This window comes from Carettochelys insculpta, chromosome 28, assembly GCF_033958435.1.
Source record: "Carettochelys insculpta isolate YL-2023 chromosome 28, ASM3395843v1, whole genome shotgun sequence".
Classification (NCBI taxonomy): Eukaryota; Metazoa; Chordata; order Testudines; family Carettochelyidae; genus Carettochelys; species Carettochelys insculpta.
The window spans coordinates 14,811,333-14,831,075 of record NC_134164.1 but is presented as its reverse complement, the minus strand read 5'-3'; the positions used below and the strand labels follow the sequence as shown (position 1 = coordinate 14,831,075).

Sequence of the window (19,743 nt, the reverse complement as noted above, 5' to 3'; positions counted from 1 at the left end):
ACCGATCACTCACCCCTGACCTGGCTGCATCACATGAAAGGGGCCAACGCCAAGCTCCTGCGGTGGAGTCTGCTCCCGCAGGACTATGACATGGAGGTGGTCCATGTGAAGCGGAACAACAACACCATAGCCGATGCCCTGTCACGCAGGGAGGGCCCCGAACTTCCCCAGGTCACTGGCTAAGTGACCCTGCTCGGTTCTGTCTGGAAGGGGGGAGAGATGTGATGGAGGTGGGGGGAGTACATGTGTGAGACTCAGGCTGGATGTGTGTGACAGGCTGAGAAGGTCCCAGCAGCTAAGGATGACCCCTGGGGCCCTGGGGCTGTACCCTAGGCTGGCAGGTAACACCTCTGCCCTGAATGCAGAGCAGGGAGGAGCCGAGCTGGGTGTGAATCAGAGGCGGCAGTTAGAAGCTGGGGGGAGAGGGAGTTGGAAGGCAGCCAGCCTGGCGAGGGGGGAAGCTACACCCCAGAGGGGCACCCCTCGGGCTCCTCTCCCCAGGATGGGTTGGAAGGACTGTCTCTGACTGCTGCACTGACTCTTCTGTGAGAAACTGGGCATCTGTTGCCTAATAAACTTCCTGTTCTACCTGCTGAGTGAGAGTCACTCCTGCCTGAGGACGGGGTGCAGTGCAGGGGGACCCCTGAATCCCGTCCCAGCGATAAACAGGGACTCCTTCGTGTGGATTCTGCATCTGGGATTCACAAAGCAACTTTCAGAAAGCAGTTTGGTTTGCAAATTTCCAGACTGGCTGGGAGGAGGAGGTCTCCCTGAGGACCAGCAATGGCCCAGCTATTGCTAGGAGGGCACAGCCAGAGAGATCAGATTTCCACCACACGGGGCAAGGGAGAAGATTAGAACTTTGTGGTGCAAAGAAAGGCCTCAGCCATTTAGCCCCAAAAGGCCAGATTCTCAAAGATGTTACACAAAGGTTGTGGTCTACCTAAGAGCAACATAAATGTACGATGGCAGCAGGTTTGTTCTGTTACTCACACTGACTGCTGTAAAAAAAAAGCAGTCAAGTAGCACTTTAAAGACTAACAAAATAATTTATTAGGTGAGCTTTCGTGGGACAGACCCACTTCTTCAGACCATAGCCAGACCAGAACAGACTCAATATTTAAGGCACAGAGAACCAAAAACAGGAAGCAAGGAGGACAAATCAGAAAAAGATAATCCAGGTGAGCAAATCAGAGAGTGGAGGGGTGGGGGGGAAGATCAAGAATTAGATTGAGCCAAGTATGCAGACGAGCCCCTACAGTGACTCAGAAAGTTCCCATCACGATTTAAACCATGTGTTAATGTGCCGATGGGAACTTTCTGAGTCACTATAGGGGCTCGTCTGCATACTTGGCTCAATCTAATTCTTGATCTTCCCCCCTACCCCTTGTGATGGAGTGTGGGGGGGTGCATGTGTGAGTCAGGCTGGATGTCCAAGGCAAGCAGCAGCTCCCAGTGGCTAAGGATGACCCTAGGGCTACAACTGGCAGATAACACCTCTGCCTAAACAAAGAGCAGGGAGGAGCTGAGCTGGGTTTTGAATCGGGGGCGGCAGTTAGAGGCGAGGAAAAGGGAGAGCTGGAAGGCAGCCAGCCTGAGGAGGGGGAAAGCTACACCCCAGAGGGACACCCCTCGGGGTCTTCCCCCCAGGACAGGTTGGAAGGACTGTCTCTGGCGGCTATGCTGTTGCTTCTGTGAGAAACTGGACATCTGTTGCCTAATAAACCTGCTGTTGTGCCTGCTGAGTGAGAGTCTCTCCTGCCAGCGGACGGGGTGCAGTGCAGGGGGACCCCTGAACCCCATCACACCCCTCCACTCTCTGATTTGCTCACCTTGATTATCTTTTTCTGATTTGTCCTCCTTGTTTACTGTTTTTGGTTCTCTGTGTCTTAAATATTGAGTCTGTTCTGGTCTGGCTATGGTCTGAGGAAGTGGGTCTGTCCCACGAAAGCTCACCTAATAAACTATTTTGCTAGTCTTTAAAGCACTACTTGACTGCTTTTTCTTTTGATAGTGTATAGACTAGCACGGCTTCCTCTCTGTGACTGCTGTAAGCAATGGGTGGTGCTACCAGAAGTTGTAGACTTACACCATGTACTGAATGTTTGGAAAGAGCCAGGTGGTGTGTTGACATTGATGTAGAAACATGAACTGTATGTTGAAGGAGTTTGTAATTCTGAAATGTCACCGTTGTTCCCTGTAACTAGTCTTGCAACCTCTCACATGAGAATAGTAACAGAGAGATAGCCACGTTAGTCTACATACTATAAAAACAAAAAAGCAGTCCAGTAGCACTTTAAAGACTAACAAAATAATTTATTAGGTGATGAGTTTTTGTGGGACAGACCCACTTCTTCAAACCATAGGCACACCAGAACAGACTCAATGTTTAAGGCACAGAGAACCAAAAATAGTTACCAAGGTTGACAAATCAGAAAAATTGTAATTAAGGTGGGCAAATCAGAAGAGCAGAGGGGCGATAGGAGGAGGGAAGTCAAGAGTCAGATAAAACAAAATGTGTAAAAGAGTCCTTATGATGGGGGAGGTAACCGCCGTCCTGGTTCCAACCACGTGTTAATGTGTTGAATTTGAATATAAAACAGAGCTTGGCACTCTCTCTTTGCAGGTGATTCTTAAAGTTCCTTTTCAGTAAAACACAGACTTTCAGGTCACTAACAGAACGGCCCGCTCCATTCAAGTGCTGGCTGACAGGCTTGTGCGTTAAGAGCTTTTTATGTCTGTTTTGTGTCCATTCATTCTTTGTCAAAGTGTGTTTACCGTTTGTCCGATATACAAAGCATGTGGGCATTGTTGGCACATGATGGCATATATGATGTTAATAGAGGAACATGAGAAAGTGCCCGTGATTCTGTGAATAACCGGGTTAGGTCCAGTGATGGCATCTCCAGAATGGATATGTGAACATTCCAAACCTATCGTGGGAAATGGAACGGGAAACTGAGGCACACAACCCTTTTAGTGCACTTTCTCATGCTCCTCTACTAACATCATATATGCCATCATGTGCCAACAATGCCCGGATGCTTTGTATATTGGACAGACTTCTAACTCCCTTAGACAAAGGGTCAATGGGCACAAAACAGACATCAAAACACTCCAGATCCACAAACCAGTTAGTCAACATTTTAATGGAATGGGGCATTCTGTCAATGACCTCAAGGTATGTGTGTTACTGAAGAGACATTATCGCTCCTATTTGGAGAGAGAAGTGGACGAGCTGACTTTTATATTCAAATTCGGCACATTAACACATGGTTTAAATCGTGATGGGAACTTTCTGAGTCACTATAGGGGCTTGTCTGCATACTTGGCTCAACCTAATTCTTGACCTTCCCCCCGGACCCCTCCACTCTCTGATTTGCTCTCCTGGATTATCTTTTTCTGATTTGTCCTCCTTGCTTCCTGTTTTTGGTTCTCTGTGCCTTAAATATTGAGTCTGTTCTGGTCTGGCTATGGTCTGAAGAAGTGGGTCTGTCCCACGAAAGCTCACCTAATAAACTATTTTGCTAGTCTTTAAAGTGCTACTTGACTGCTTTTTCTTTTGATAGTGTATGGACTAGCACGGCTTCCTCTCTGTTACTAACCCTTTTAGTGGTCTGGCTAAAGGCCAAGGGTGGAAAGCATTTGTACCTTCATTTACCGGACAGTGACTGAATTCCAAACATTTGCTGGAGCAGCTGTATGGACTGATGGGTAGATGGGGCAGGGCCCAGACCAGAGAGGAACTGTTTGATCTGCTGGTGTTAGAGCAGCTGTATGAGCTCTGCCTGCCCGACTTGAGAACGTGGCTGATGCATGAGAGGCTGTAGCAGGGAGACCAACCAAGCTGAGGGAACCAACAGGACTTGCTTGGCTGCGTTACACAAAAGGGGCCAATGTCAAGCTCTTGATACGGCGCCTCCCCCTGCAGGATTACGACATGGAGGTGGTAACATCGAGGGGAGCACCGAGGGTGCAGCCGATGCCCTGTCACGTGGGGAAGGCCCCGACTGTCCCCAGGTCACCGGCTGAGTGACCCCGCTCATTTCCTTCTGGAAGGGGGGAGAGATGTGATGTAGTGGGGGATACGAGTGTGGGGGGGGGGGAAGCTCAGAGAGGGTGGGGGACTCCTGCTGAGGGTAACATAGGGGAGCAGGTGACACCTCTGGGCTGCAGACAAAGGGGGAGGTGGACCCTGAGGGGTTTGAATTGGAACTGGGAGTTGGAAGCAGTGAGTCTGGGCTGCGAGAGAGACAGACAAAGGAGGGGGCCAGGCCCCGGCTCTGGGGGCCCCTTGGGGCCTCCTCCCCCTAACATGGATTGGACTGGCTGTCTGCCCGCTGCACTGACTCCTCTGTACGATGCTGTGCCCTGTTGGCTAATACACCTGCTGTTCTCCTGCTGCGTGAGAGTCGCTCCTGCCTGCGGACGGGGTGCAGAGCTTGGGGACCCCTGAACCCCATCACAGCAGCCCATTCTCAGCCCTGCAGAGGTCACTGCTGCCCCAGCTGAGCTGTGAGCTGCCCATCCATGGCCCGGCAGGGGGCGCTGCCGCCCCAGGTGAGCTGTCTGCAGCCAGTCGCCGGCCCGGCAGGGGGCGCTGTTCTGGTGCGGTGGCGGCTTGACCCCGCTCCAGCCCCGCCTGATCTCACCGCGAGCGCTGATTGGGCTCTGCGTGGAGGCGCTTATTCGCATCGTTTTGAAAGTCCGGTGCTGATTGGTCGAAGTGTGGCGAGTGAATGGAAGACATGTGGCTATTGGTGAGATCGGTCTCCGCGCCCCGCCCCGGGAGGTGGCGCTGGATCAGCGGTTCGGGGCTGGGGGCCGGGCCGGTGGCTCGAGCGGGGGCCGTGGGTTACGGGGGTCCCGTCCCGGGCCGGGCCGGGCCAGCGCTGCAGCCCCCCCCGGCTGCCCGTCCGTCCCAGGCGCGCCCCGAGCCCGGCTCCGCAGCCCCGGGAAGGGCCCGATCCGGCGGGGGATGGAGCCGGGCTGCCAGCGGCAGTTCCGGGCGGCCGCCGGGGTGATCCAGGCGCTGCCCCGGGGCGGTGAGCGCCGGGCGGGCGCGCGGGGATCTCCCGGGGCGCGAGCGGGCAGAGGCGGGGACGTGCGCTGCAGCCGGGGCTCCGCGGGCCCGATCTCGGGCGGTGCTGCCCGGGCGGAGAGAGGCGGGGAGCGCCGTGGCCGTGGCCGTGGCCGTGACCCTCTTTATGCAGCCGCCGATTCCCGCTCCCACGTCCTTACCCCGCCACGGGCGGCTCCGCTGGCTGCCGACGTGCAGCTGGCTCTGGGGCGGGCCGCCGCCGCCGCGCACAGCAACGCGCCGCAGCCGGTGTGCTCGGGAGGCAGCCTGGACCCGAGCGGGAGCTGAGGCCGGACGGTGCTGAGCTCCCTGGCTCCTGGGTCCTTCCGTGACCAGGTGGGCGCGTGGGCGCCGTGCCCCCGCCGAAGGGCAGAACTCCAGCAGCGCGTGGTCCTGCCCCCGTGGGCAGAGCCTGGGCCAGGCCCCGAGTGGGGGTGGTGGGGAAGTGGCTCCTGCTCTGATGGGTTTGTGTGTGTTCTAGGCTCCTACCGCCCCCCCTACGAGGTGATGCTCCGGTTCTACAGCTACTACAAGCAGGCGACAGTGGGCAGCTGTGAGATCCCCCGGCCTGGGTTCTGGGACCCCATCGGCCGGTATAAGTGGTAAGGCTGGGAAAGAGACCACTGGGCAAGAGAGCTGTAGCCTGGTTCCTGGGGCTTCAGTGATGAGACCTTCTGGTTGGCAGGGACGCGTGGAACAGGCTGGGGAAGATGTCCAGGGAGGAGGCCATGGCTGCATATGTCTCGGAGCTGAAGAAGATAGCCCAGGAGGTACAGAGCTCCTCGCTTCCCTGCTGCGTACGGCTTGTGGGGCTGGGCCACTCGCTCCCCACACCTGGGTATGCCCCGGCCCTGGTGCCCTCGCTATGGCCCCAGGCAGCTCACCGAGGAGGGCCTGGATTCAGAGTCATTGGGGGTGGGGAGGGCAGGGGACTGGCAGAGCTGGGGAAGGTGCCAGGCTGGGAGAACCAGGGCAGCTCAAGAGCAGAGGTGTCCTGGCAGAGCTTGCAGGGCATGTGTGCGCCTGCCCAAAGTGGCTCTCTCGGTCGCACCTGCTTCCAGGCTCCACCCCAGGGGTTAAAACCATTGCCTTAGCGCGGGGCCCTCAGCCTCCAGCCTGGGGACATAGGAGCTCTGGGTTCTTTGCAGGTCATAGACACAACACCAGCAGGGGAGACGTCGGAGGATGTGTTTGCATTCTTCCAACCTCTCTACGAGGTGATACACGACATGCCCAGGCCTCCCGAGTCCTTCTTCAAGAAGGCTGGTAAGTAGGGCTGGGCTGAGCTGCCGTCAGGGATGCAGGATTCTTGGGTTCGAGCCTAAGCTCTGCCATGATCTCATTGTGAGGACTTGACCAAGCTGTTTGGCTGCTCTGTGCCTCAGTTTCCCCCTCCAGAAGCAGTTCTTCCTTGGGCTGGTTCCTGCATGCCCCCGCCCATGATGGAAATGGGCCATCCCTTCCGGCTCCCTGGCTGTCCTTAACAGGTACTGATCCAGCCTCGTCAGTGTAGTATCGGAGCATCTCTCAGTTCCCTCTGTGCAGGTACTGACTGGCTCCGTCACCACACAGGGTTATATAGGGAGGCTGTGACAGAGCAGTTCTCAGATGCAGGCTACAGCTCTTACCACTGGCCCATCCTTCCTCTTCCAGTTACACGGCTCCCGGGTCATGTGCCCTCATTGGCAGCGCAGTGTTGGCCCAGCAGCACCTGCTAAGCTGGCATTGCCTGGCACGGGTTTGTGCAGCAGCGGCTGAGCACTTTCCCACCCTCCAAGTGCTGCGAAGGGGGTCGGGAGATGGGGGAGGAGATTACAGGCACCTGGAGGGCTGGCCCTGGGCTTGCTCCGAACTCGAACGTGACCCTGGTTTATTTCCTTCATGCTGGTTGTGTGGGGGAGCCTGGCAGCCATGTTCTCTGCACACTGGGCGCTTGGGCAGCCCCCCAGGAGAGATTCCAGTGTCCCCAGTTGCATTTTTTGTTTCTGTGGGTGGTTCACATTTGCATACACCTTGGTGCACATAAAATTTATTACACACATAGATGAAACAAATTACATGTGGGTGGGACCGATCAGAGGGAATGTTGCCTGGGACCCTCCTCTGCAGGGAGCCGGAGGAGAGCCAGGCTGGGCTCTGACATCCCACCCCTGCTGGGAGCTCAGCCACTCTCCCCTCGGCTGGGCTGGCTGGTTAAATGCAGCAGCCCGGTGTTCATGGTGACGTCTTCTCTGACCTTTAAGACATCAGCTGCCACTTGCTTCCTTGCCAGGAGAGTTCAAACCAGGGTCACTCGAGCTGCCCCCAGCTGTGCCGGTCTGAGGGCAAACTCCTTTGCCCGTGGCTCCCAGCCTGCTGGCAGAGCTGCTACCTGGGCCAGGATCTGCCCTTTGCCCGGGAGCAGCTTCCAGCCCCGGAGGCACTGAGCAGCGTTTGGCTGCTGCCAGCACTTCCCCTCCTGCTGGGTCCAGGACATGGGGGGGCCTGTGAGCAGCTCTGATGATATGAGCCCTGCCTCGGAGCTGCCCTGGGTGTGACAGGAGGGCCCTGCTGAGTTTGGGCAGAGTCCCCCTGTCGAGATGGCAGCGGGAGCCATTGCAGATGGGAGCAGAGTCTGGCCAGGGCAGCTTCAGGGCAGATCCTCAGCTGATGTAAACTGGGAGCTTCACTGACTTCACCTTCCGGTAGCTAATGGCTTGTGCCCAGGGGTCCCTGTCCTGCCTCTGCCCGACCAGCACCCTCTGCGCGGTGGGAACACTGGGATATCCACCCCGGCACCGTGTGCCTGACTTACGCCCTGCAGCAGGATGGCCTGTGTCTCGGCGCCTCGGGGCTCTCATCCGCCAGTCACTGCTGCATCAGAGAAGTGCTCTTATTTGCCACCTGCCCACGCAGAGCCTGAGGTAGCAGGCACGGCTGCCACTCGAGACAGCCAAGCACCCCCTGGGAAGCCGCCCCTGGGGCCTTGGGCTGCCTATGGGGCAGCGTTGCTTAGGAGAGACCTGTGGGGCTGCTGACTCCAACCCCAGGCAGAGGGAGGGGCGGCGCCTCGCTCCAGAGCCCCTTTGCTTTTAGTCATTGATTGGAACCAAGGAGACTTTCAAACCAACCTGCAGCTGTGTCCTGCTGCAGTGCTGGGGGCTCGGTTCAGTGGGCCGCCATTCGGGAACGGCAGCACTGGGAGGGTTTCCTGTCTGAACGCTGCAGAATGGCTGTCAGGACACCAGCGGGGCCCCGCTGGCTCAGAGCAAAGGTGCACCCAGCCCTGCGTTCCGACGGCGGCCAGTGCCCAGCGGGGTGAACACGACAGGCGATCAGGTAGTGAGCCAGCCCCTGCTGCCCATTGCCAGCCTCTGACAAGCAGAGATGGGGCACCGGCCCTGCTCAGCCTGGCTTGTCGCTGTTGCTGGCTCTGTCCTTCGTGAGCGTATCTAGTACTTTCTTATGCACGCAGCCTTCCCAGTGTCCGCTGGCAAAGCGTTCCCCAGGTGGGGATGCACAATGGTGGGGTCTAAACGTTCTGGCTGGGATGGGTTAGTGGGGTTGGTCCTGCCTGGGGCAGGGACTGGACTTGACGACCTGCTGAGGTGCCGTCCAGCCCCAGGATTCTATGCAATTAGCTGTTACCACTTCACAAAGAGACTTGGCGTCACCACTGGGAAAACGTCCACTCGAGGCGCAGTGACAGTCAAGGCGAACAGGGTGGTAGGACCCCTTAAGGGAAAAGAGAATATGATCCGTGGGACTCCCACATCTTGACTGCTGCCTGCGGGCGTGGCTGCCCCACCCCATAACAGATACCTCAGAAGTAGAAAAGGTTCAGAGAAGCGCAACAGATATAACGAGGGGCGCGAAAGGGCCTCCCCACAAGGGGAGAGCGATGGCACTGGGGCTTTTCAGCTTGGTAGGGAGAGGACTAAGGAGGGCCATTGTAGAGCTCTAGAAAATCCTGACGGGAGTGGACAAAGGATGCAGCGTAACCCCCAGCCCCTCTCGCCCAGGCCTGTGAAAGACCCAGGGCAGCTGCTGGCCCCGTGTGCTGCCCACGGATCGTGTTGCTGTCAGCCCGGACCCCGGGAGCAGTCGCTCCCACTTAGGGATCCTGGAGCAGCCTGGGAACGTGGGGCCATGCAGAGAGGTGTCCAGGGCAGGGTGGAAGTGGGATTCGAGCCCTGGGGAGCAGTGGGCCCAGTGGTGACTCCTGGGCAGCCCATTCCCCATGGCGAAAGGGGCATGAGGTGAGTTCCTCACTCTGCAGAGCACAGCTGGGGCCCTCTGGGGAGGGGAACCCACCTGGTGTCCTGTCCTTGGCACCTGTAGTCGGGGGCAGGGCAGGGCCCACACCTGGGCCGTGTCTACACTAGCCCCAAACTTCAAAATGGCCACGAAAATGGAAATTGAAATTGAGATGGAAATGGAAATTCGAAATTGACGCGCTTCGCCGCCACGCGGCTCGTCCCGACGGGGCTCCTTCTCGAAAGGACCTCGCCTACTTCGAAGTCCCCTTATTCCCATCTGCGCATAGGAATAAGGGGACTTTGAAGTAGGCGGGGTCCTTCTGAAAAGGAGCCCCGTCGGGACGAGCCACACGATGGCGAGGCGCGTCAATTTCGAAGTGCCGCAGCCGCCTGCATGCTAATGAGGCGCTGAATATGCATTTCAGCGCTTCATGAGTAAACTTCAAAATGGCCATTTGCGTGGCCATTTTGAAGTTTGGGGCTAGTGTAGACGTAGCCCTGAAGGGCACAGGGGCATGTGGCAGCCGGCACAGGGGGTTGGGCGGAACACAGCTCCCAGCCTCAGCTGAGCCGTGCGTCCCCGTTCCAGGCAGGGAGCTGGGCCAAGCTGACCGAGCCCTCGAGAGCAGCCAAGAGCCTGACGGTGCACAAAGCAAAGTTTGCGGTGACACCCTGGAGCAGACTGAGTCCGGCCAGGTAACGCCGCCCCAGGGCTCAGTCCGGGCCCACAGTGCTCCTCTGGCAAGGGATCGGCTCTCCTGCAGAGCTGTCCCCTCCTGTGCACGGCCCAGAGCCCCCATTACACCAGCGCCCCCGTTTCACCCCTGCCCCTGCCTGCCCTTGGCCCAGCGCCCCCCGTTTCACCCTTGCCCCTGCCTGCTCTCGGTCCAGCACCCCTATTTCACCCCTGCCCCTGCCTGCCCTAGGCCCAGCGCCCCCCGTTTCACCCCTGCCTGCCCTCGGCCCAGCGCCCCTATTTCACCCCTGCCCCTGCCTGCCCTTGGCCCAGCGCCCCCTGTTTCACCCCTGCCCCTGCCTGCCCTCAGCCCAGCGCCCCCCGTTTCACCCTTGCCCCTGCCTGCCCTCGGCCCAGCACCCCCCGTTTCACCCCTGCCCCTGCCTGCCCTCGGCCCAGCACCCCCCGTTTCACCCCTGCCCCTGCCTGCTCTGGGTCCAGCACCCCCATTTCACCCCTGCCTCTGCCTGCCCTAGGCCCAGCGCCCCCCATTTCACCCCTGCCCCTGCCTGCCCTTGGCCCAGCGCCCCCCGTTTCACCCTTGCCCCTGCCTGCTCTCGGTCCAGCACCCCTATTTCACCCCTGCCCCTGCCTGCCCTAGGCCCAGCGCCCCCCGTTTCACCCCTGCCCCTGCCTGCCCTCGGCCCAGTGCCCCCTGTTTCACCCCTGCCCCTGCCTGCCCTTGGCCCAGCACCCCTATTTCACCCCTGCCCCTGCCTGCCCTCGGCCCAGCGCCCCCTGTTTCACCCCTGCCCCTGCGTGCCCTCAGCCCAGTGCCCCCCGTTTCACCCCTGCCCCTGCCTGCCCTTGGCCCAGCACCCCCATTTCACCCCTGCCCCTGCCTGCCCTCAGCCCAGCGCCCCCCGTTTCACCCCTGCCCCTGCCTGCCCTCGGCCCAGCACCCCCCGTTTCGCCCCTGCCTGCTCTGGGTCCAGCACCCCCATTTCACCCCTGCCTCTGCCTGCCCTAGGCCCAGCGCCCCCCATTTCACTCCTGCCCCTGCCTGCCCTCGGCCCAGCACCCCCCGTTTCACCCCTGCCCCTGCCTGCTCTGGGTCCAGCACCCCCATTTCACCCCTGCCCCTGCCTGCCCTAGGCCCAGCGCCCCCCGTTTCACCCTTGCCCCTGCCTGCCCTAGGCCCAGCGCCCCCCGTTTCACCCTTGCCCCTGCCTGCTCTCGGTCCAGCACCCCTATTTCACCCCTGCCCCTGCCTGCCCTCGGCCCAGCACCCCCCGTTTCACCCCTGCCCCTGCCTGCTCTGGGTCCAGCACCCCCATTTCACCCCTGCCTCTGCCTGCCCTCAGCCCAGCGCCCCCCGTTTCACCCCTGCCCCTGCCTGCCCTCGGCCCAGTGCCCCCCGTTTCACCCCTGCCCCTGCCTGCCCTTGGCCCAGCACCCCTATTTCACCCCTGCCCCTGCCTGCCCTCGGCCCAGCGCCCCCTGTTTCACCCCTGCCCCTGCGTGCCCTCAGCCCAGTGCCCCCCGTTTCACCCCTGCCCCTGCCTGCCCTTGGCCCAGCACCCCCATTTCACCCCTGCCCCTGCCTGCCCTCAGCCCAGCGCCCCCCGTTTCACCCCTGCCCCTGCCTGCCCTCGGCCCAGCACCCCCCGTTTCGCCCCTGCCTGCTCTGGGTCCAGCACCCCCATTTCACCCCTGCCTCTGCCTGCCCTAGGCCCAGCGCCCCCCATTTCACTCCTGCCCCTGCCTGCCCTCGGCCCAGCACCCCCCGTTTCACCCCTGCCCCTGCCTGCTCTGGGTCCAGCACCCCCATTTCACCCCTGCCCCTGCCTGCCCTAGGCCCAGCGCCCCCCGTTTCACCCTTGCCCCTGCCTGCTCTCGGTCCAGCACCCCTATTTCACCCCTGCCCCTGCCTGCCCTCGGCCCAGCACCCCCCGTTTCACCCCTGCCCCTGCCTGCTCTGGGTCCAGCACCCCCATTTCACCCCTGCCTCTGCCTGCCCTAGGCCCAGCGCCCCCCATTTCACCCCTGCCCCTGCCTGCCCTCGGCCCAGCACCCCCCGTTTCACCCCTGCCCCTGCCTGCTCTGGGTCCAGCACCCCCATTTCACCCCTGCCCCTGCCTGCCCTAGGCCCAGCGCCCCCCGTTTCACCCTTGCCCCTGCCTGCTCTCGGTCCAGCACCCCTATTTCACCCCTGCCCCTGCCTGCCCTCAGCCCAGCGCCCCCTGTTTCACCCCTGCCCCTGCCTGCCCTCGGCCCAGCACCCCTATTTCACCCCTGCCCCTGCCTGCCCTCAGCCCAGCGCCCCCTGTTTCACCCTGCCCCTGCGTGCCCTCAGCCCAGTGCCCCCCGTTTCAACCCTGCCCCTGCCTGCCCTTGGCCCAGCACCCCCCGTTTCACCCCTGCCCCTGCCTGCTCTTGGTCCAACACCCCCATTTCACCCCTGTCCCTGCCTGCCCTCAGCCCAGTGCCCCCCGTTTCACCCCTGCCCCTGCCTGCTCTTGGTCCAGCACCCCCATTTCACCCCTGTCCCTGCCTGCCCTCAGCCCAGTGCCCCCCGTTTCACCCCTGCCCCTTCCTGCTCTCGGTCCAGCACCCCCATTTCACCCCTGCCTCTGCCTGCCCTTGGCCCAGCGCCCCCGTTTCACCCCTGCCCCTGCCTGCCCTTGGCCCAGCGCCCCCCATTTCACCCCTGCCTCTGCCTGTCCTCGGCCCAGCGCCCCCGTTTCACCCCTGCCCCCGCCTGCCCTCAGTGCAGCGCCCCCGTTTCAACCCCTCTCCCACCTGCCCTCGGCACAGCGCCCCCATTTCACACCCTCCCCCACCTGCCCTTGACACAGCGCCCCCATTTCACCCTCACCTCCCCTGCCTGCCCTCAGCCCAACACCCCCATTTCACCCCCACCCCCTCCGCTGCATCCGGCCCGGCTCCCCGATTTCCCCCACACTCAGTGCTGTGCCAGGCCTGGCTCCCCTGCAGCCTGTCCTTCCTTGCCCCTGCCCAGCTGGGGCTGTGTTCCCTCTGGCCCCCGCGCGGAGAACCCCGTGTCCCCTGCAGCCCTGGGCTCTGCCGGTCCCCGGGAATCCGGGCAGTAGCAAACCTCCCACCCCCTGGCCACGGAGAGCTGCTCCGAGCTGGGGGCCCCGCACTGCTGCCTGCGTGTGCACGGGCAGGGCCACGCTCCCTGCAGAGCACAACCGGCTCGGGCCGTGCGTGTGCGACCCCTGCACCCTGCTTGGGGGCCATGGGAGGAGGGCTCTAGTCCTTGTGCCACCCGCCCTGCTCCTGCCTCAGTGTCCCTGGCGGAGCCACCAGGGCTGCCACTCAAGGGCTTCATGGGCGGAGCTTGGCCTGATTCCCTGTAGTGGGGTTAGGAGGGGGTGTGGCTGCTGCAGTTTATGCAAATGGGGCTGGGTGTCACTTGCCCTGGTGCAGGGGAGGAGGGGTGTCTGTGCTGGGTGCAAGCTGGGTTTACTGCAGGATCCCCTGCACCCCCGCAGCTTTTGCTGGCTGCTTCCAGCTAGTCCTTGGGTGGCAAGATAAATCAGGGGTTCCCAAGGGCTGGGCCGGGGGCTCACCCCGAGCTCACAGGCTGTAAGGTCCAGTCCGGCAGGGAGCCTGTGGCCCCCCTCTTTGCATGGAGGTGGAGAAGGCTGGGATTGTATTGAGGCTTGTGGTCTGTGGGGAGCTTGGTTACTGGGAGAGCTGGGATAGGGACTAGGCAGAGAAGGGGGATATGGGGGCCTGGGTTACAGGGAGAGGCAGGTTAGGGGGTGGGGGCAGAGCAGGGGGATGTGGGGAGCTGGGTTACAGGGAGAGCTGGGGTAGGGGGTGGGGGCAGAGCAGGGGGATGTCGGGGGCTGGGTTACAGGGAGAGCTGGGGTAGGGGGTGGGGGCAGAGCAGGGGGATGTGGGGGGCTGGGTTACAGGGAGAGGCGGGGTAGGGGCTGGGGGTGGAGAAGGGGGACATGGGGGCCTGGGTTACAGGGAGAGCTGGGGTGGGGGCAGAGCAGGGGGATGTGGGGGGCTGGGTTACAGGGAGAGGCGGGTTAGGGGGTGGGGGCAGAGCAGGGGGACGTGGGGGGCTGGGTTACAGGGAGAGGCGGGTTAGGGGGTGGGGGCAGAGCAGGGGGACATGGGGGGCTGGGTTACAGGGAGAGCTGGGGTAGGGGGTGGAGGCAGAGCAGGGGGATGTGGGGGGCTGGGTTACAGGGAGAGGCGGGATAGGGGCTGGGGGTGGAGAAGGGGGATGTGGGGGGCTGGGTTACAGGGAGAGCTGGGGTAGGGGGTGGAGGCAGAGCAGGGGGATGTGGGGGCCTGGGTTACAGGGAGAGCTGGGGTGGGGGCAGAGCAGGGGGATGTGGGGGGCTGGGTTACAGGGAGAGGCGGGATAGGGGCTGGGGGTGGAGAAGGGGGACATGGGAGCTGGGTTACAGGGAGAGCTGGGGTAGGGGGTGGGGGCAGAGCAGGGGGATGTGGGGGGCTGGGTTACAGGGAGAGCTGGGGTGGGGGCAGAGGCAGAGCAGGGGGATGTGGGGGGCTGGGTTACAGGGAGAGGCGGGTTAGGGGGTGGGGGCAGAGCAGGGGGACATGGGGGGCTGGGTTACAGGGAGAGCTGGGGTGGGGGCAGAGCAGGGGGATGTGGGGGGCTGGGTTACAGGGAGAGGCGGGATAGGGGCTGGGGGTGGAGAAGGGGGATGTGGGGAGCTGGGTTACAGGGAGAGCTGGGGTAGGGGGTGGAGGCAGAGCAGGGGGATGTGGGGGGCTGGGTTACAGGGAGAGGCGGGGTAGGGGCTGGGGGTGGAGAAGGGGGACGTGGAAGCTGGGTTACAGGGAGAGCTGGGGTGGGGGCAGAGCAGGGGGATGTGGGGGGCTGGGTTACAGGGAGAGGCGGGATAGGGGCTGGGGGTGGAGAAGGGGGACGTGGGAGCTGGGTTACAGGGAGAGCTGGGGTGGGGGCGGAGGCAGAGCAGGGGGATGTGGGGGGCTGGGTTACAGGGAGAGCTGGGGTGGGGGCGGAGGCAGAGCAGGGGGATGTGGGGGGCTGGGTTACAGGGAGAGCTGGGGTGGGGGCGGAGGCAGAGCAGGGGGATGTGGGGGGCTGGGTTACAGGGAGAGCTGGGGTGGGGGCGGAGGCAGAGCAGGGGGATGTGGGGGGCTGGGTTACAGGGAGAGGCGGGTTAGGGGGTGGGGGCAGAGCAGGGGGATGTGGGGGGCTGGGTTACAGGGAGGGGCGGGATAGGGGCTGGGGGTGGAGAAGGGGGACGTGGGAGCTGGGTTACAGGGAGAGCTGGGGTGGGGGCAGAGGCAGAGCAGGGGGATGTGGGGGGCTGGGTTACAGGGAGAGCTGGGGTGGGGGCAGAGCAGGGGGATGTGGGGGGCTGGGTTACAGGGAGGGGCGGGATAGGGGCTGGGGGTGGAGAAGGGGGACGTGGGAGCTGGGTTACAGGGAGAGCTGGGGTGGGGGCGGAGGCAGAGCAGGGGGATGTGGGGGGCTGGGTTACAGGGAGAGGCGGGATAGGGGCTGGGGGTGGAGAAGGGGGATGTGGGGGGCTGGGTTACAGGGAGAGCTGGGGTGGAGGCAGAGCAGGGGGATGTGGGGGGCTGGGTTACAGGGAGAGGCGGGTTAGGGGCTGGGGGTGGAGAAGGGGGACGTGGAAGCTGGGTTACAGGGAGAGCTGGGGTGGGGGTGGGGGCAGAGCAGGGGGATGTGGGGGGCTGGGTTACAGGGAGGGGCGGGATAGGGGCTGGGGGTGGAGAAGGGGGATGTGGGGGGCTGGGTTACAGGGAGGGGCGGGATAGGGGCTGGGGGTGGAGAAGGGGGACGTGGGAGCTGGGTTACAGGGAGAGCTGGGGTGGGGGCGGAGGCAGAGCAGGGGGATGTGGGGGGCTGGGTTACAGGGAGAGGCGGGGTAGGGCTGGTGAGTGGTTCACACCGTGGCAGTGCTGGGCAGGGAGTCCTGGCTCCCAGCCTCCCTGCACTAACCACTAGGCAGCTCGCCTTGCCCAGCTGTGTCTATTGACAGGGGACACCTAGTGTCCTGGTCCCCTGTGTGCCCAGCTGGCACCGGCTCAGGAGTGGTTGGGCACCGCATCCCCTGGCACTCGGGGTTCTCACTGCCGCCCTTCTACCTGCAGCCTGATCAGTGCGTGGTAGGGCTGAGCCTCTGCCTGAGCAGTTCTCACCCGCCCTGCCCGGACCCCGGCCCAGCGCCGGACACCCGCCAGCAAGGGGAGCCAGGCGAACGCACAGAGACAGGTGGGTGTTGCGCCCGGGGGCTGGCTTGGGCCTTGGTGCTGGGCGGGGAGAGCTCAGGACCCCCGTGCCGAGGGGCAGAGCCTGGGGCCTTGGTGCCGGGGGAGGGGCAGAGGCCCCAACCTCAATGGCAGGCGTAGGCCGGGCTGAGAGGGGGTGTCGGGGTGCTGGGGCCACCCAGGGGCCTGTCTCGGGGTTTGCCAGGAGTTGGGTTCCACGTGGCTGGTTTGGGCGGGCAGACAGGCAGGGGAGTGCCGGGCTCCCGCCTGCGGGGCCGCAGGGCTCCCACCCCAGGTGGCCCGGCTGTGAAATAGACGTGGCAGGGCGGGTGCTGGGCTCCTGCCCCCTGGAAGCAGACTCCGTCCCCCCGCCTCCTCCCAGGCTGCTTGGCCTTGAGAGGTTAACGTGTAACAGGCCTGGGGCGAAGGCCGCCAGGGGCTGCGTGGGGCAGAGTGACCCCTGGGCCTGCTCCCCTGGGGAAGGTGCCTGGCCCTGCTCTCTGCTCCCGAGCGCTGCCGAAAGGGGCAGCCCCGGTGCGCTGGAGCTGGCAGGGCCCCTCCGTGGCCCGCGCTGGCCTGCCGAGCCGGGCTCTGTGGTGGTGTCTCCTTGGCTGTGCCCTGGGCCAGGGGGCACGACAGGAGGAGCTGGGCCGGGCAGGGCAGAGCAGCGGGCAGGGAGCTGGGACTCCTGGGTTCTCGCCCTTCCCCGACCCAGGCGTGTGCTTGGGCGGCCGCGGGCCTGGCTGTGACTCGGGCTGGCAGACTCCATTGCGCACGCTCACTCCTGCCGGGTGCCCCCCTGCAGCTGCCTCGTCCATAGCTGGTGGTGCTCGCCAGGCTGCCCGGCTGGGCGTCCGTGCTTGGCTGGCCTGATCCCTGCCCGCCGCCATGCATGTGCTGCTGGGCTGTGTCCTGCGCCCGGAGCTGGCGTGCTGAGTGCAGCCTGGCTGGAACGGGCAGAGCCCCGCAGCTCGCCAGCGGGCAGCGGCCAGGACAGTGCAGGACCTTACGGCCTGTCTCCCACCAGGAAGGCAGCGCCATGCAGCCGCCTGCGGGAGTGGCTGGGGGCGAGCCCATCCCCAGCCAGGCTGTCCCCAAGGGAAGGGGGTCATGGGCAGGGCTCCCTGGAAGCCGAGCGCTTGGGCGGCCCAGGGGTAGTCAGGGCTGAGCAGCAGAACGCCAGCAGCCGGCCGCGTGTTCCCGCGGGGGTGCAAACCCGCGCGTGCCTCGGTGTGGAGCCGCTGGCTGAGTCCCTGCCCCGCGGGGGCTGCAGGTGCCCTGCCTGGCGGGTCCCAGCCAGCCTTGCCGAGGAGCTGAGGCGCCGGGGTCAGAGGTGCTTCGTTCCTGAGCTGAGTAGCATGTGGGCCGGGCCTGGCCCGCCTCAGGCAGAGCTGAGCGCTTTGGAAGTGCTGGGCTGGGCCGCAGGGAGCAGACCCAGAGGTCCTCCCAACCCATGTGTGCTGCCCAGCCTGGCCCCAGCTGTGTGTGCTTGGCCTTGGCCTGGGCAGCCGCCTCCCTCGCCCGTGGAGGGCGCTCGCCGCAGCTGCTGTCCTCTCTGAGCACTGCCCTTGTTTGCCCTTCCCCTGCAGCGCCGCAGGCTGCCCCAGCTGCTGGGGCCCCGGGGGACTGGTGTGACGCTGCCCGGGAGGGCCTGGCCAGCACAAGGCTGCAGCGGCAGCTGGAGGGCGCAGTCCGTGCCCTGCAGGAGGACATGCGCAGCGTCCGGAAGAGGCTGAGCCAGCTGGAAGCGCTGAGTGCTGCACAGGTCTGGGCCGGGCGGGGGTGGGGAGTCCCGGGGCTCTGCTCTGGGCAGTGGGACGGGGCTCATGCCGGCGTCTGGATCCGCAGTGGCGGGTGGCCCCAGCGCACAGAGCAGGAGCCGTTGCCCCGTGACCTGGGATGGGGACCCCTGGCTGCCTCCGGGGCGGGGGTCATGCGGTGAGAACGGTGGTGCTGGCTCCCGTCCCTGTGCCCAGCCTCTCCTGCCAGCCCCACCCCCTGGCTGCCAGGTGCTGAGCTGAGCCCCTTTCTGTCTTTCAGGCACACGAGTGCGAATCCACCCCTGGGCCGCCGCTGGCCTCGCTTGGCATGCAGGTACGGGGGGCTTGTGGCCCCAGCCCTGGGCTTCCCTGCAGTTGAGCTGCAGCCGGCTGGGGTCAGGGGCTGAGCGACACAGGCCCTGGGCTGGGAGGGACTCAAAGAGGGAGGGGATACAGGCCCGGCTCCCTCCTCAGCAGCCCTTGAGCCACCCCCATGGCTGGCAGAGCAGCCCAGGACCCAGAGCCCCTCGGGCTGGGCCCAGCCAGGCGCTGCGCTGGCCCCCACCAGGGGCTGGAGGACTCGCTGCTGCACAGGGCTCTGGCCACATCAGCGCCCGGGCCCAGGCGCCCACAGCAGGTCCCCAGCCAGGGCAGGGCTGTGAGCCGCGAAAGCAGTGGGCTGGGACCTGGGAACCAGCGTCTCTTCCCCACTGACTCTGGGGGCCCCGGCTCAGCTGGGTGCCCGCGCCGGGTGGGGGTGGGGGTGGGTCCCGCCTGTCACCCCTGGGAGATGGGTGACCCTGCGCTGACCGGCGGCAGCATGGCGCTGTGGCTGGGCTCTCCCTAAGGCCAGGGCGAGGTTAACGAGCTGAAGACGCTAATGGAGCAGCTGATGCCCTCCCCCTCCCAGTCCCTGCACCGTCTCCCAGCCCCAGGAGCCAACCCCTCCCTCTGCCCTGTGCTTGTCTCCCGCAGAAGCCGTGGGGCTGGCCCCGGGCGCGCACCCTGCTCTTCCTGCTGCTCTGGCCCTTCCTCGCCCGCTGGCTGCTGTGGCGCTTGCAGCGCAGGACAAGGTGACCGCCGCGGCTTCCGGCTCAGCACCGGCAGGGGCACCGCAGGGCTTCTGCTCCCAGCAGCCGGGGAAGGAGAAGAATCCAGCCGCCATCCCTGGGGAGCAGTGGCTGTGCCCCCGGCTGGGGCGGTGCCTCGGCAGGACGGACCAGCCCAGCAGCGTGGCAAGGGGGGCTTGGCCGCAGCCCCTCCTCAGCGCCTTTGGAGCCCGCCTACACCCAGCCCAGCCACCTCCTCCCGAGACCCCCTTTACTGCGCGGGGTCTCTGGGCAGGCCTGAGAGCTGCCTGTCGGGTTCTCCCCACTCGCGCTCGGGCGAGCTGCTCCGCGACCGCCCGCGGCAGCCACCAGGCGCCCCATTAAAGACAGAGCAAACGGCTTCTCCCGGCTCGGTGTGTGGCAGGGGGTGCAGCTCAACGGCTGCCTGCAAGGGCCACGGCCTCCCTGCCAGAGGCCAGTCCCCAGCCAGCGGATTCCCGGCACTGCTGCAGGCTGCCCACTGAGCTGGTGCATTGCCCAGGCCCTCCTGGGTTACTGCGGCATTCAGGGCCTCTCTGCACCTGCGAGCAGCTGGGCCTGGGCCCCGGCTTCCCTCCCTCCTGGCAGCTGGTGCTGTGTCTGCCGCCCTCTTGTCCCTGGGGAGGAG

General features: G+C 64.0%; 1 protein-coding gene across 2 annotated transcripts; it reads left to right on the top strand.

Moving 5' to 3' along the window:
• The first annotated feature begins 4,792 nt into the window (after nucleotides 1-4,792).
• On the top strand, nucleotides 4,793-19,478 carry ACBD4 (acyl-CoA binding domain containing 4). 2 transcript variants are annotated; one of them, XM_074978949.1, is made up of 9 exons: nucleotides 4,793-5,045; nucleotides 5,562-5,682; nucleotides 5,766-5,850; nucleotides 6,229-6,346; nucleotides 9,908-10,014; nucleotides 16,151-16,271; nucleotides 17,857-18,032; nucleotides 18,308-18,361; nucleotides 19,003-19,249. In XM_074978949.1, exons 1-9 carry the CDS (start codon nucleotides 4,979-4,981, stop codon nucleotides 19,102-19,104), a joined length of 951 nt encoding a protein of 316 aa, XP_074835050.1. In that variant the 5' UTR covers nucleotides 4,793-4,978; the 3' UTR covers nucleotides 19,105-19,249. The 2 variants fall into 2 exon arrangements, with proteins under 2 accessions (XP_074835050.1, XP_074835049.1); XM_074978948.1 differs by lacking the exon at nucleotides 17,857-18,032 and having other exon boundaries at nucleotides 19,003-19,478.
• Nucleotides 19,479-19,743: the final 265 nt, after the last annotated feature.